General features: G+C 42.6%; 1 protein-coding gene across 9 annotated transcripts in view; it reads left to right on the top strand.

The window, feature by feature from the left end:
• The window catches only part of ZMYM4 (zinc finger MYM-type containing 4), a 3,261,850-nt gene that overhangs the window by 2,400,985 nt on the left and 844,790 nt on the right, over nucleotides 1-16,075 (top strand). For all 9 annotated transcript variants that reach the window (XM_044059341.1, XM_044059348.1, XM_044059366.1 and 6 more), the window contains one exon: nucleotides 459-630. In XM_044059341.1, coding sequence (XP_043915276.1) covers nucleotides 459-630 — 172 coding nt within the window. The remainder of the gene's footprint in view (nucleotides 1-458; nucleotides 631-16,075) is intronic.

The raw sequence follows: 16,075 nt of genomic DNA, 5'->3' as shown, positions 1-16,075 counted from the left end.
TTAGCACCAATACATTTCATTCTCATCTAATACCCTTACTACCTATGACAGTATCTGTTTCCATTTGATTTTCCTAAGTGATTCACATACAGAATCAGACAGATGACTGCTTTTTAAAGAACAAAACCTTAAAAAGGTCGGTGGGTTGAAAATTATGGAAAGTGCCTGAGATACTGCTTTTATAATTAGTAGATATCAGATTGTGTGTGACTTCCAATGGATAACTTCTGGATGTGCGGGGTGTAGAATGTAACATTGTCTGTCTTGAGTCATCTCCCCTTAGTGTTAATTTAAAGATGTGTTTTAACAGTGACTATCTTGCATAACTCTACCTTGACAGTTTTGGGTTCTTCACTGGTTACTCGAATTATACATAAAGATGTTTTGTTTAACTTTCCTCTTTTGCTGTAATCACACTACTGGTTAAACCAGAATAACACCCTGTATTTTATTTTTAGATGCCAGTTCCCATGTTCATTCCAACCACCCTGGACAGTGCAGATAAAATCATAAATACAATCCAGGATATAAAAGAGAAGATCCCTTCAAATCCCTTTGAAGCTGATCTCCTTCAAATGGCTGAAATGATTGCAGAGGATGAAGAGAAAGAGAAGACTGTGTCACATGGAGGTTATTAATCTCATTTACTTTTGTTGGTCAATAAATGTTTTCAGTACATAAATGTATAGATTGATTTTACAGTCTTGATAAAAAAATACAGTGGTAGTAGCATTTTTCTAAAGTTGAAATGAAATTATTATCAACCCACTTTTAAAAGTAGGCTACATCTACCTGTGATGCTAGTTATTTTTTTTTTTTGACATATCTGATCTACTGAACAGCTGGCAAGGGAAGTGAGGGTTGTAGAAGCTACCTTTCTCCTGTGGGGTTGCAGTTGCTTCAACATGCCACCTGCCATCCTGTACTGGCAGTGTCCAATTCTTATTTAGGAAATGGAAGATAACACCAGGTGTCTGTTTCTAGGAGTATGTGTAACATAATATATTTGTAAGTCTTCATGTGTTTCTAGACATGGGAAACTCATCCAGTACCACTGATTCCCAGCTAACTGCTATTGTGACTCCCTGCATCTTGAAAGGGTCTACAGCTGACTCTGCACACTAGTGGAGTTCATATGTATACATCAAATAGCATGTGCATTATAGAAGGAAAGAAGTGGAAGAGTCCAGCACTTCTGACAAGTGGTACAGTTGTACAGTTAAGCATTCATTTGAGCATAGGTGGGGATAATGTACTGTGAGCTATAGGAGCATGAAGGAGTAGATGGAGTTTTACAGAAAAAGGATAACATATTTTGAACATCTTTATTAAGGCACAGTTGGAACACTAACATGTACACTTATACCTTAATAGAAAGTAAAACAAACTGTAGTGATATTTGTCTTCTTTTCATACAGTATATGTATATAGTTCCTTTTTAATGTTTATAATTAACTCCATTACATAATTTGTTCATTTCCTGCCATCCGTTAAAACCCGCTCCTCCTTTTGAACATTATTCTACATGTATTGTTCCCACACATTCATTTATTTTTATGTAATTCGTTCCTTCCCTTTTCTGAAGATTCTACTACCATTTCTTTTATCTCTTGTACAACATTTAGTACTTCAGTTAAATTTGGTTTGGATTTTGTTTTCCATTGTCTAGTAATTGCTTTTTTGGCAGTCAGTATATTTTGGCAGCTCAAAAAAAAAAATCACTTCTTTATTTACAATCATTTTTCTCCCCAATATTTCTGACATAGTACTTTATAGTAAGTAGTTACATTCCCAAAATATGTTCCCACCTGCCCCCCTCTTTCCCATCACACCTCTGGCATTTGTCATCTACCTGAGGACTTGGTAGTCATGGTGTGATGCCCCACAACTGAACCAGTAATCAAGGCGCCTCAATCCTCAGCACTGGCAACAGTGGGGGGCATACACTGGGAGGATAACAGGCACACACACAGTATTTCCAGATGCAGCTTTCTGTATCAAGTGGACTTTCCCTTAAGAGCACCCAGAGACCACAGTCAGTCCAGGGCTGCTTTCTCCCTGTATCTCCAGATCCCCAATAAGACTCCCTACTGGCCCAGCTATAGAATTGAGCTGTCAGCTGAGTGGCCAAGCCAAGACGTCAAGCACCCTCTCTGTCCAGCCATTGCTTCGCTTCCCTGCCCAAGTAGCTGACACACATAATCTTCGAGGTTTGATTTATACACACATACACACCTAGGAAAGGCTGGCACAGGTTTACCAGCTATTCCCCCTTTTGCCCACACTATAAGGTAGTTATCACTGCCACCAGCCAACTCCTTATCAGTTACTTTAAGGCCCTTAACAAAGGGTGTCCAGTCTTGCTGTGTAATGTTAATATTAATACAAATGGTAGTTTGACCAAGAGCAAGGCTATTGGGAGTGGTCCACAGTGTCACCAAATAAATATGCAAGTACTCTCAAAACTTAAACATGTGTCACAAAGATCAGCCACAATGAAAGTTTTAAATATATTTAATAATAAATAATAAAATAACAAGAAAAATACTCAGCATATATTCACAGTGACATCAGAGTTCAAAAACCACAGGAAATATTTAAAACAACATTGCAGAACAGTCTCAAATAAATAAAGAAAAGCATCTAAACTATGCTTCACTATATTCCTGACTGAATCTAAGAGAATTACTGTACCCTAGTTAACTTAAGAGAAAGGCAGATATGGTGAATGGATCATCTAGTTGTTGTCAGGTCCAAGACAGAATACAGAATGCTTTGTCTCTAGCAGAGAGTTCTCAAATGAATATCTTAAATATTACTGCTGGGATAGCTTGCAGAATGATGTAATTTCTTGTCATCTGACTCTGTCCCCGGTGAAACCCCCACTAATAGAATCTGGCAGTATTTAGCACCTACCTATGAAAATACGTAGACCTCAGATCTTTGGCAGGTGCTGGAAGTTATAAAACAATTGCATTCCTTCATATTTGCAAAATTAGTAATTATTTCATTTTAGAGACAATCCGAAAACTCCCTAGTACAGACATTCTGTCTCTAGCTGCCATAAAATAATTTAATTTCAGCTATTTTTCTGAAGTTTTGCTTTACTGAAGTTAACTTCCTGTGTTTCAGTTTCCACTGTTAAGGTATATACATTTAGACAGTTACAAAAGTGCATGTGCATTTCTGTTCTATTCCAGTAAGGCATACTGTGTATACATTTCAAGCACCTTGCAAAAACACACAGGTCTGTACAAACAAGTTTGATATACTTCTAATACAGTTGTAACACAAGCATCTTATGTAAATCATGTTGATATTCACAAATGACATATAATTATTTACAAAATTTCAGATAGCTGGGCTGACAGTGTCTCCTTTCATGACACTTCTTCCCCCCCTCGAAGACTCAGGCTAGTTTTTCAAGTGACCCTTGAGAACCATTGCCTGAGAGGGATGAGCCTGTCTGGGAGTACATTATTTCATACCCTGTCTTGAGAGGCCATCTGCGTTAGCACTGCTAACCCCACTCTGATGCTGTACTGTCATATCATATGCCTGCAAGCCTAGGCTCCACCTGAGTAACTTGGCATTTTGCTGGCTGGCTCGATTTAACCATGTTAAGGGATTGTAGTCTGCAACTACAGTGAATTTCCTTCCATACAGATAAGGCTGAAGTTTCTGCAGTGCCCACACTATGACTAGACATTCCTTTTCTACAGCTGCATAGCATTCCTGCCTGGGTTGGAGCCTACAGCTGAAATATACCACTGGGTGCTCTTCTCTCTCTGAGGAAACCTGGCTGAGTACTGGCCCCACCCCATGGTTTGAAGCATCCACCTGCACAACAAATTATTTCCTGTAATCTGGACAGTCTAACAGAGGGGGTCCTTTCAAAGCTCCTTTAAGCTTTTGGAATGCCTACTCACATCCTGGAGTCCACAGTACCTTATGTGGCCTGTTTCTCCTTGTCAGGCCTGTCAGGGGAGCAGCTATGGTACTATAGTTGGGGACAAACATTCTGTAGTACCCTGCTGTCCCTAGGAATGCCCTCAGCTGCTTTTTTGTAACAGGGGTAGGATATGCCTGAATTGCTTCCACTTTGGCAGGTTCTGGCCTGATCTTACCACTCTCCACTGTATGTCCCAAGTAGGAAACCCCTGCCATACCCACCTGACACTTACCAAACTTAATGATCAACTCTGCCCTCTGTAGTCTGCCCAGCACCTCCCTGACATGCTGAATGTGCTCTTGCCAGGAATGGCTGTATATGGCAATATCATCCTTGTAAACAAAGGTGAAATCTGCTGCTCCTGACAGGATACGATCTACCAGCCTCTGGAACGTTGCTGGGGTGTTTTTCATCCCAAAGGCCATTTTCGTGAACTCATACAAGCCAAAAGGAGTCACAAAGACTGACTTTACTCTGGCATTGGGAGTCAAGGGCACCTGCCATTAGCCCTTGGAAAGAACAATAGCAGTAAGATACTTAGCCCTACCCACCTGCTTTAGGGCTTCATCTGCCCTAGGCATGGGGTAAGCATCTGACTCTGTGTGGCTATTTAATTTCCTGTAGTCCACACATAACCTGGTGCTGTCATCTGTCTTTGGTACCAGCACTACTGGGGAGGTCCAGGGACTGCTAGACTCCTGGATTACCCCTAGTTCCAACTTTTCCTGTATCTCTTCCCTCAGAGTCTGTTTGACTCTCTCAGGCACCCTCTAAGGGGCTTGCTTAATAAGACTTTGGGGTCTTGTATCCACATAGTGCTGCACCAGGTGGGTGCACCCTGGTTTCCCAGTGAACACGCCCCCAAACTCCTGTGACACTGCTTGGATTTTTTGAACCTGGGTAGGGAATAGCTGCTGGGACATTGCTACCCCCGTCCACTGAGGTGTCAGTCTGAGCTTCACTGAGGAGATCAGTCACCAGATCCCCCTCAGACACCTCCTGCCATTCACTACAAATACTCAGCACAAAGGCCTGTCTATCATGGTAAGGTTTCATCATGTTAGCATGGTACAGTTTGTGCCCCTGTCTCCTGCCTAGCAGTTCTACCATGTAGTTAACATCAATGACCTTCCTTACCACTTTGAAGGGTCCCTCCTAAGCTGCCTGCAGCTTATTGTGTCTGACAGGAGTGAGAACCATAACCTGCTGCCCCATAGCATACTCTAGCTTGAGCATTTCTGTCATACCAGACCTTTTTCTGCTGTTGGGCTTCTGCCAGGTTCTCCTGGGCCAAGCCCATGAGTTCCCTCAGCCTTGTCCTGAGGTTTAGGACATATGCCACAAGAAGACTTCTTATGGGATTCCTACTCACCCTCCCACTCATCACGAATCAAATCTAGAGGACCCCTCATGCTGTGCCCATACAGCAACTCAAAAGTTGAAAAACCTGAGGAGTCCTAGGGCACCTGTCTGTAAGCAAACAACAGATGGAGCAAATATTTGTCCCACTCCCTCTGAAACTGGTCTGCACATGCCCGTACCATGGTCTTTAGTGTATAGTTTAACGTCTCTACCAGACCGTTTGTCTGAGGATGGTAGGGGGTGGTCTTTAGGTGCTTCACCCTACAGTGCTTCCACAGACAAACCAACAGGCCTGACATGAAATTGGCACCTTTGTCAGTCAGCTATTTCTTTTGGGAAACCACCCTGCTGAAAATCTCTAACAAAGCATTTGCCACCTTTTCTGCTTCAGTGGAGGACAGGGCCACTACCTCAGGGTGTCTGGTAGCATAATGTACTACCTCTAGGATATACTTCTTTCCTGTGGAACTTGGGGTATTCAGAGACCCCACAATATTCATAGCTACCCTCTGAAATGGCTCCTCAATCACAGGCAAAGACACCAAAGGAGCTGTGACCTTGTCTTCTGTCTTGCCTACCTTTTGGCACTGCTCACAGCTCCTGCAGTACCCTGTTACATCCCTGGAAATTCCAGGCCAATAAAAGTTCTGCATAATACGACTCTTGGTATGTTTTATTGCCCATATGACCTGCAAAGGGAATGTTTTGGGCTATGGCTAGAAGTGCCAGACGGTAGGCTCTGGGCACTACCAACTGCTGTATTCTCTCATCCTCTAGCCCTCCCTCTGGGGTCCGCTCTCTATATACTAGCCCTTTGTCCCAATATACAGATTCTCCCTTTCCTTGAGAATCAGGTGCCTCACGGGCTGCCTCCCTCAGGCCTTGTAATGTAGGGTCTGAGAGCTGAGCCTGTCTCAACTCTCTCTTGTAACCCTTACAAGCTACCTTTCCCTGGGAAGTCTGGTATTATCTGACCGTGTTGCCTCAGCCTGGGTACTACTACTCACCTCTGCCCTTGCAGTCACTCTGTCAAAGGAAACATCTGCTACAGGGTAGCTCACTCTCTGAAGTAACCACCTCACCAGTCCTTGCTTCAAGTGTACGGTCTGTCTAGGTCCCCCCAGGCTACCAGACCCACATGCCTGTCTCCAAGCCTGACTGCATGTAACTGCATGCACACAAGGTACTGCATTATCAAAATCATTCCATTTCAGGACATCTGCAGGGATATCCTCAAACACACTTACTTGCTTGCTTCCTTTTCCACCCTCCCAGTCAAGGTGAATCCTAGCCAGACTTATTTGGAATGGGGCTCCTACAAAACCTCTGACTGGAGTAGACTGCCCAAGCAAGTAGTGCTCCTCTTTATCCATTGCAGGCTTCACAATGGTTAGGTCAGAGGCTGTCTCTCTCTTAGCAGTGGCCTGTTTCCCATCCACTAAGATAGGATATAACTTCTTGTGGTAGTTTGGTACCCTTGTTGTCTCCAGACAACTTACTGCTGGCATTCTGTCATTCCCACTTACTGGCTCCCCCACCTTTTGTTCTCCACCTTTCCTCCGTGGACATCTGTATGCTACATGGCCCCACTGGTTACATTTAATCCTTGGTCCTGGTCATGTATCTGAACTAGTGGCTTCTTCTGCTACTGGTGGACTCTGTTGGGGCGGTTTAGGCTGCCCACCATGAGTTCACTTAGACCCATGAGCAGCAGTGGGTATCCCTTTCCTGTGCAGTGATGCTAGCTTGCTATGTATAGGTCTTACGTTTTCCTCAACTCAGCTGTGGTATTACATTCTCTGTCTGCTAACCAGATTCTCATGTCCTCAGGCACAGTGCTAAGGGCTTGTTCCCTCACCAAAAGGTCTGCCAGTCCTTCAAAAGTGGTGACCTGACATCCACTCACCCATCTATGGAAACTCATAAGTGCTTAATTCAACAGTATCCTCACACACACTTTCATCTGCTTTGCGTCTATGCTCAAGAAACTTTATTCTGTAAGCGTCAGCCATTAACTTAAAACTCTGAAAAACTATTTTTAACAGTATTATAATTTTTGCAGTCAGTATTAGACAATTTAGAAACAGCAGTTACAGCTTTACCATGGAATAAGGGGGGCCAGAAACTGTACCCAGAGCCTTTGGTCATCATTATACTGTTTACAAACCCTTTCAAACATATGAATAAAACTACCAAAATAATTACCCTGTTTAAATTGTGGAAAAAAATGTACTGACCTTTATTGCTTCTGGGGTTTGGTTACTCCCTTCTCCATTAACTGCATGATCCTGGCGAAGAGTCAGCATCTCCTTTTCATGTTGCCTCTGCCTCTCATTTTCTTCAGCCTCCAAACTCTGCAGTCTCTCTACTATTTGCAAACGTTTAGCCTCCATTTCAAGTCTCTAACTCTAGACAGATTTTTAAGTCCTCTGTGGAAAGGTTGAACTGTCCATTTTCTGAGAGCTATACGTCCCCAAAGCCAGTCTAGTTGTCCTCCTGGTTGCTGGTCTGTGATGCAGCTGTGACTAAGGCTGCAATCATTTCTGCTTTAGTCAGATTGGTATGCCACAGTCCTTTGGCTTGGCACATAGCCAAATGGCTCTTTGTCAGCTTGCCATAATTCTCTGCTGACATCCTTGCCTGCTCTCTCTGACTAACTAAGCTAATAAAAAGTAAATAAAACTATTGTGATATGAACTCTGAATGTTCACTGCGTGTCTGCTTGAGAGTACAAACACCTTCTTTAGTAACCACTGTTTACAGGCTACAGAAGTTCCGTGTCCACACCACTGAATCCCAATATGTGGATGTCCCACCACTGCCAACCAATAATGTATGTCCCCCACTTGTGCCAATGGTGAGGATTGAGGCTCCTTGATTACTGATCCAGTGGAGGGTCATTGCACATGGTTTAAAATTGAAACGGGTCTATATGAAGCCAGGCCTGAAGGGTCTTTATCTTCTTTGGGTAGTACAGCCACAGCAGCTTTGTCCAAAGATGCTGGCACATTTTAAAAATATTGTTAAACAAAACCTTCCAGATCTTTTTCACTTACTTCCCTCCCAACTTCCACAGATTTATCATTTGTTCCTGGTGACTTCTCTGTTGATTTGTAATCACCATCTTTATATGATCTCTTCCTATCTTAGCTATTAAATGTTGAACCTCATCTTCCTCAGCCTTAGTATAATTAAGCCTTCAATAAATGTTTCCATTTGTACTTTTTCTTTGTTTCCATATTCCTCCGCTTAATACAAATTTTCGTAAAATTTCCAGAATATGTCTTAATACCTCTGTAGGATCTGTAGTTAATTTTCTTGTCAGATTCCCAAATATGGCCACAATCCTTTCTACTTTCAGTTGCCTGAATTGTTGAGCTAAAAAGCCTTTATGCTGTGGATTGTTATCAAAAATAGTTTTACCTTACAACCTCTCTATTCTCATGCATGTTATCCAAATAATCCCTTATTTTCCCTTTAGCACTCAGAGGTTGCTCCTGTTCTTGTTCTTTGAGAGTCCTCTTTCTGTGCAATATTTTAACCTTTGTCGACTCTTCTAAATAGTTCCTATTACGTCTTTCCTACATCTTTTTTCTTTTTTTTCTACCATGCTCATAAACTCCAAAATTCTATCCCACTCCCTAGCTATCTCGTTTGAAGAATTCTTATCTTCCCTAATAACTCTTGAATCATTTCTCCTACCCATTCCTTAAATTCCTCTGTTTTTTGCATTACCCTGCATCTTTATCTTGTTTTTTATTGGTGCATAATATGAAGTAGTTATTGGATACACATTAAAGCTTTCTATAAAAAGCACATGCTCCTTTCAGATAGAATTTCTGTAGACATTGTAGTCCAGTTATTGTAGCTTGGGAAATAATATGTAAATTCTGTCTTGAGTTACTACCACTGAATTCACATCTTCCATATGAAAGATTCTCATATATTTCTTCAGGAGTCTACCATCTTTTGTTAGATTTTCCCTTTTAAATGCATCTTCATTATTGTAAATCAAGTTCCAGTCCACACCCATAAATAATATTGCATGCTGAAAGCAGATTATTTCTCCCAAATTTTCCTAGTTTCCGTAATAGTAGTTTTTAGTAGAATATAAATATGTGCCCAGTAGCCCCTTGCTACCATATATCTACTGCTGTTGTATTTTTCCCTCTCCTATTACTGTTGGAACCCCTCTAGTAGTTATTGTATTACTCTACTTGCCTTTGTCCTTCATAACTTAATGAATCTTCATCCTGAAATCCTTTTTTTGTCAAATTCACATGCTCATTTCTATCTAAATATGTCTCCTGTGGCATTGATGTTTTGCACCCTAAATTTTTTATCGATGCTCTCTACTTTTTATATATACCTGTAAGGCCATTTGTATTCCATGTACATTCTGTGGACAAAGTAGCCATTCTGACAACAAGCTATTATTCCCCCAATACATATTTCATCTGAATATGTATTTCCAACTTTTGGTTTACATGCATACACTAATGTTTGGCAAGTTAATGTCTTATGCTATTGCTTTTTCTCATCTCCATTTGAACATGTCACATTTATAAAGGCTTTTTGCTTCAATGAAACACTCAAAAAAAAAAACTCAGTACATTTTCAGAACCCCCCCCCCCCATTTAACTTCTAACAAACACAAAAACCCTATGTACATTTTCAACAAAGGAAACTTACCCCTCCAGACAGGAGCATTTGCCTTAAATCAGTGTTTACACCCACAGACATTACCTTATGTAAAGTTACTTTTACCTATGCCAATGCACATTCCCATTTATACTGATTTACTAGCTGTTCTTTTCTTATCTCTAATTACCTCCCAGGTATGAAATGCAACTTGTAAGCTTTCAGTAAACATTAAATTTTAGCTCCAGAAAAATGTGCACAGACTACATTTAAATAAGTAAACTAAACAGTGCACAGTTATATTAAGTGCATTTAAGTTTTAAGGCTGCTGGGGAGGCAGCCACTTGTAACTTGTTAATTTCTCACAGTTTCAAACTTAATTTTTCACTGAACTGCTTGCACTGTTCCTTTAAATGCTAGATGTCCTATTCATATGGTGCTGTATTCATGACATCAGGGAGTTTGCCTCTGGTGAACTCTCGTACATTCGGCCATTATACAAAAGTTAAATGCTACTGCTAGGGTGCACGTGATGTCCTGCACCTCTCTCGGACATTTGTCATAAGCGGACATCAGCACGCACCTCTTCAGAACTTTTCTGCCACCTATGTGACTGCCACCTCCGATCGTCACGTTGCCAGTAGAAGCATTTTCTTCATACAACTTCAGATAAATACCCCTTAGGGGTTTTCTGTTTTGTTACTTGCTACTGTTTTGGGTTACATGTACAACCCATGTAAGAAGGGCAAGTGTAGTGGTGGAAGGCAAATTCCACATAAGAAGAACTCTGTCTATTCTGCCTTGGCCATGAACATGACCATACCACCTGTAGTATTTGTCAGGCATTTTCCCCCCAAGAGCTTCAGAAGCCAAGCCATCCTGGAGCCTTAAAACTATACCTTGAAAATCAGAGACTCAAACGACTAGCATCTAGGATGGACCTGAAGATGGAACACTCGGACGAGCCCCCAGTCAAGAAGACCAAAAAGAATAGGCCCAAAAAGACTGCCGCACCCTCCACTCCAGCCATTGCTCTCAAGGCCAGTGAATAGCCGGAGTCCTGAGAGCTTCCTTCAGCAGAAGGCCTGGAGGAAATCTCTCCTTTGCCTGAGGTCATGTCCCAGAGGGAATCTCAAGTGTCCGATTTGGTAGCTGAAGGAGAACCAAGGCTCATTATATCCGAGGGTCTGCCTGGAATCTCCAAAGTTGTAGTACATGAGGACATATAGTCTCTGATGTAGTGGAGTGTCAGCCAATGTCCGGCCCTCCAACTCTCCACCGCATTTCTGAATACTCTCCTCCCAATGCCCATAAGAAGAGGAAACCGAAAACTAAACATATTTCTCAGCCTCTGCCTGCTTCTTCTGTCGAACAGAGTCCAGATTGGCAGGCCTTCGGCCAAGGCCTGCTCACTGCCTTTCTGGCCTTGCATCAGGGCCCGATGCTTGCATAGACCCCCATACCCTCTATCCCTAAGGGGCCTGCTCTGGATGTGCCTTCCGCAGAAGAGGATTCATCAGACGATTTTGATTACTCCCAGAATATTTTTTATCCCAAAAATACATTCAAACGTATTGGATCCACCATTTCAACCAATAGTGGCAGCAAGTGGGTCAGTCACAGAGACTTTTGCAAAATTTGTGAATACCAGATTGAAATGTCTCTTTAAATACTTCCCACATGTCTTGAGGGACTTGTGGGATTTTGTCAGTAAATTAAGAAACTTACACAGTGGAGAAAATAACCTATTGGTCACCTTGGATGTTAAAAGTGTATTCACAGTATTTCTGCACGACATTGGTTTATCATAGGTTCATACTAGGCTATCTGCCCCAGGGCATTTATAAGCCTAGCCAGAGTGTGTGTGGCTTTCGCCACCCCTTGGGATGAGAATACTACACCCATTTAGGGTTTAGTTTACTGTGCCTCTGTCTGGTAGTGACACAGAGATGACCCCCGGGGTAAACCTACGATCTCTCATCCACTCGTCAAGATTTCTCTTGAAGAGAGTTAGTGAGGGGCTGTGCCTAACATGGACTGGGATTCTGTTCCAGAGTGTAGGGAGCCTCTGGGTTATGAATCTGTCCCTCCAGCGCGTCCTGTTTATTTCTGTGTTGAGGTTCAAATCTCTTGCTCTCGTGGCTCTGATGGATTTGGATTTTCTGAGGTGGAGCATGTCCATTAATTCCGGATTGGATATGGCCTTGTACGTCAGGCATAGATCACCTCTGAGTAGGTGGTATGCGACTGAATAGAGCTGGAGTTTCTTCAGCCGGGCAGCATATGACATATGTTTGAGACCCTTTATCCTCTTGGTGAGGAACTTTTGGGGTCTTTCCAACTGCTGCAGGTGTCGGGTAAGATACATCCCAAATGGGGCATTGTACTCAATCATGGGCCTGATAAGAGAAGAGTACAGGGGCACAATGACCTCTCTTGATCTAGATGTGAATCCCTTCATGATAAGATGGGCAATATAGAAGGTCTTCCTAACCACCTTGGCAATGTGAGTGTCAAATGAGAGGTTACTGTCGACTTGGGTCCCCAGGTCCCTGATTACCTCTTCCGTACTTAATGGATTACCACCTATGTGGTAATTTGTGGGTACCTTGTTTTTCCCAAAGGGTATGACTATACATTTTTTGGGGTTCAGTTTAAGGCCATGGCTCTGGCACCAATTATCCGTTTCTATGAGGCCTTTCTGAAGGATGCCTGTGTCCGCTGGAGTATCAATTATGGCGCCCAGTTTGCAGTCATCTGCGAACTTTGTCAGCCACAATCCTTCTACGTTTGCTTGCACCTCGGAAAAATAAATGCCGAGCAAGAGGGGTCCCAGGCATGAGCCCTGTGGGACACCGCTTGTGACTGGCTTAGAGTCTGACATGGCTCCAGCAATTCTGACCTTGAGGGTTTTGTCCTTGAGCCAGTTTGCAACCCATCTTGTGACATATGGGTTTACATTTAAGCTGGTGAGTTTGTCAATGATGCCCGAGTGGGGTATTGTGTCAAAGGCTTTTGCAAGGTCAAGGTAGGATGTGTGAACTGCCTTACCCTCATCAATGGCCTTTAGTGACTGTTTCAAAAAAGTCAACTAGGTTCAAAAGACAAGATCTGCCTTTGACAAAGCCGAATTGGGTAGGATCCAATGTCTGTAGGTCCCCAATGTCTTTGTTTATGAGTTCCATAATGATCCTTTCCATAGCTTTGCAGACCAGGCTCGTCAAGCTTATGGGGCGGTAATTTCCAGGGTCCGTAGAAACATCTCCTTTGTGGAGTGGGACCACTGTTGCTGTACGCCACTCTTTGGGTATGTATCCTGTAGTAAGGCTAAGATTAAACAGCAGCCTTATGTGCAGGTTTAGTTCCTCTTGGAGTTCATGTAGCACGCAGCCTGGGACACCATCTGGTCCCATTGATGATGTGTTTTTAGCTTTGGAGAGGGCGGCTCTCACCTGGGCATCTGAGATATTAGGGAGGCTACACTCTGCTGGGATAGATATTTCTCTTTTTGGGGGGGAGGGGGCGGAGAAATTTGCACTGAACCTGTCTGCCAGAATGTTGGCAATATCTGTGGGTTCAGTGTATTTTGTGTCATTTTGGACTAATTCTGAGCATATCTGGGAGTTTCCACCCAGGTTTCTAACATAGCTAAAAAAGGCCTTGTGATTGTCTTTTGTGTCTTGCGCGATTTTTCTCTCAAAGTTGGCCTTGGATGATTTTATGAGTGATCGAAGTTTTTTTCTAGTACTGATCAGAGATGCCTTCCCTTTTGGGGATTTTACTCTGTCATGTAGTAGCTTCCTTCTCCTGTTGTAAAGTTTGTTAATGGCTGGGGTCCACCAGACAGGACGCCTGCCTTTGTGGGAATGGGTCTTGGTTTTATTAGGGATTGCATGATCCATGCATTCTTGAAGGTGTCCGTAGAAGGCATTTATAAAGGATTCAGCGGTGTGGGTTGTGGTTTCCACTGGCCCAGGGGCCTTGAAAGATACCACTTCAGTCTTAAGAAGTGTGAAGTTGGCTTTTGAGAAATTCTTCACTGTGGTCTTCTGTGCAGGGGGTGGGGGTGGGATGTAGATTTCCAGTGAGATTAATTTATGGTCTGATCTCATCAGTGAGGGGTATACTTCCAGTTTGGAGCATTTTGTCCCCATGTTTGTGATGATCAGGTCTAGTATATTATCTCCTCTTGTGGGAGTGGTGACTAGTTGTTCCATCGCATTTGAGTTTATGAATTCTAGGAACCTTTGGGCTAGGGTGTTGGGGCTTGAGTAATGTTCCCAGTCTATGTTTGGGTAGTTGAAGTCTCCCAATATGATGGTATTTGGAGAGACATTCATACTCTCCAGTGTCTTCAGGAAGGCTGAGTGGGGTTCCAGAGTTTGAGAGGGTGGTCTGTAGCATGCTACAAAACTGTAGGGCAGTTTTACCTATGGTTATTTTCACCTGAATGGTCTTCGATGCTTTGTGCGTTGCCGCTAACCTGGATGTGTGGGTATCTTTGATGAATATGGATACTCCCCCTCCTTTTGTGGTTCGGTCCAAGTTTTGGGTCCGGAAAGCATGATATGAGGTATAACCTGGTAGTGCCTGGGGTGCTCTCAGGAGCCTTGAACCAGGTTTCAGTCACTGCACAGACATCGATGTTCTCCATACTGAGGAGGGCTTCGAGAGCATGCATCTTGAGGTTTAGACTTCTGGCATTGAGCAGCATTACCCTTAGCTTTTTTTCAATTGTATTTTCTAGGGAGGTGGGTTTGTCTTTTGAGCCTTGCCTAAAAAAGGCACTATGGGGCTGGCAAGAGCCTTGGCCAATATCCGGAAGCCCAGGAGTGACAGGTGCAAGCCGTCCCTTGCGAAGCAGCGTGGCTTGTCAAGCATGTCATCCCAAGCGGACAGATATTGGATCCCCTTTGAATGACACCAGTAATTAAGCCAATTGTTAAAGCTGATCATTTTGTCTCTGTACTGTGGCATCATTCTTGGTGAGGGTAAGATGCTGCTCAGGGTCAGGGTCATGGTTCATTGACCTTATTTTGAATTTCCATTTAGTTACTGACAGCATGCTTAGACTCATCTCCAATTTTATGGAAACAGTCCTGACCAACAACTTCCTGTATTTTGACAGAGAATATTTTAAACAGATCTCTGGGGTGGCAATGGATGTGGCTTGTGCCTCAGCCTTTGCTAACGCAGTTTTACTAAAATGGGAAAAAGACTTGGTATTTAAGTTGGACCATTTTCACTATTGTAAGAGCTATTGCTACTTTTTGGGTGACATCTTTATGTGGTCAGGTACTTCACACCAACTACAGGTGTTCTTAACAGAACTAGTGAAATCAACAGATTTTCTTTGGTTTTCATCCCACATCGAAGAACATAACATATACTTTTTGGATGTTGAACTTGTGAAGAATAGTGATGGCGAGTCAATTTGCATGAATTTCCCAAGTTAACATCAACAAATGAAGTGTGTTTCAGACAGTTTGAGTTATTAAAAAACATGTTTTTGGATCATGGATACCCTGTGGATTTGGATGAGAAGATCAAAGAAGAAATTTGGGCAGAGAAAACTAAGAAGTACGCTCCAATTATACATCATGGTTTATGCACTGATGGAACCAACAGAGGTGAATGAAGGAATATAAGTAATCAGAATCTCATCATCCATTAGTCCTTGGATGCAGCAGATATCAGGAGCATTATGTTAAAAAACTGGCCACTAGTACAGAATGTCAGTGACTTCAAATGTCACTTCGATGGTATGCCCTCTTGTACCTATAAGAATTGTCCAAACTTCAAGACAATTCTAGAGAGACCAGACAAAACAAATCATGTTATGTACATTTTTGAGACATTGAAATGTGGCCGGTGCAAACAATGTATGTATTTAGAAAATAACTGCAGCGGTACACTGTGGGACACTGTTAGAAGATGGCCTGCTAGGGGCAGATATTTTTGCTGTACATCTAAAGTAGTTTACCTTGCCTGGTGTCAGTCATGCACAGCCTTTTACATAGCTAAAACCAACATATTTATCAGGATTTGTATACCGTTAAAGAAAGAGACAACAAATGTGTCTTAGCAAGGCAGGCAGTAGGCTGTGAACAGTTTTCTATG

The sequence above is a fragment of the Protopterus annectens genome, chromosome 1.part2, assembly GCF_019279795.1.
Source record: "Protopterus annectens isolate FY-2018-M chromosome 1.part2, PAN1.0, whole genome shotgun sequence".
NCBI classification, from domain to species: domain Eukaryota; kingdom Metazoa; phylum Chordata; order Ceratodontiformes; family Protopteridae; genus Protopterus; species Protopterus annectens.
Note: the sequence above shows the minus strand (reverse complement) of the source record. Positions and strands in the feature narration are given on the sequence as shown.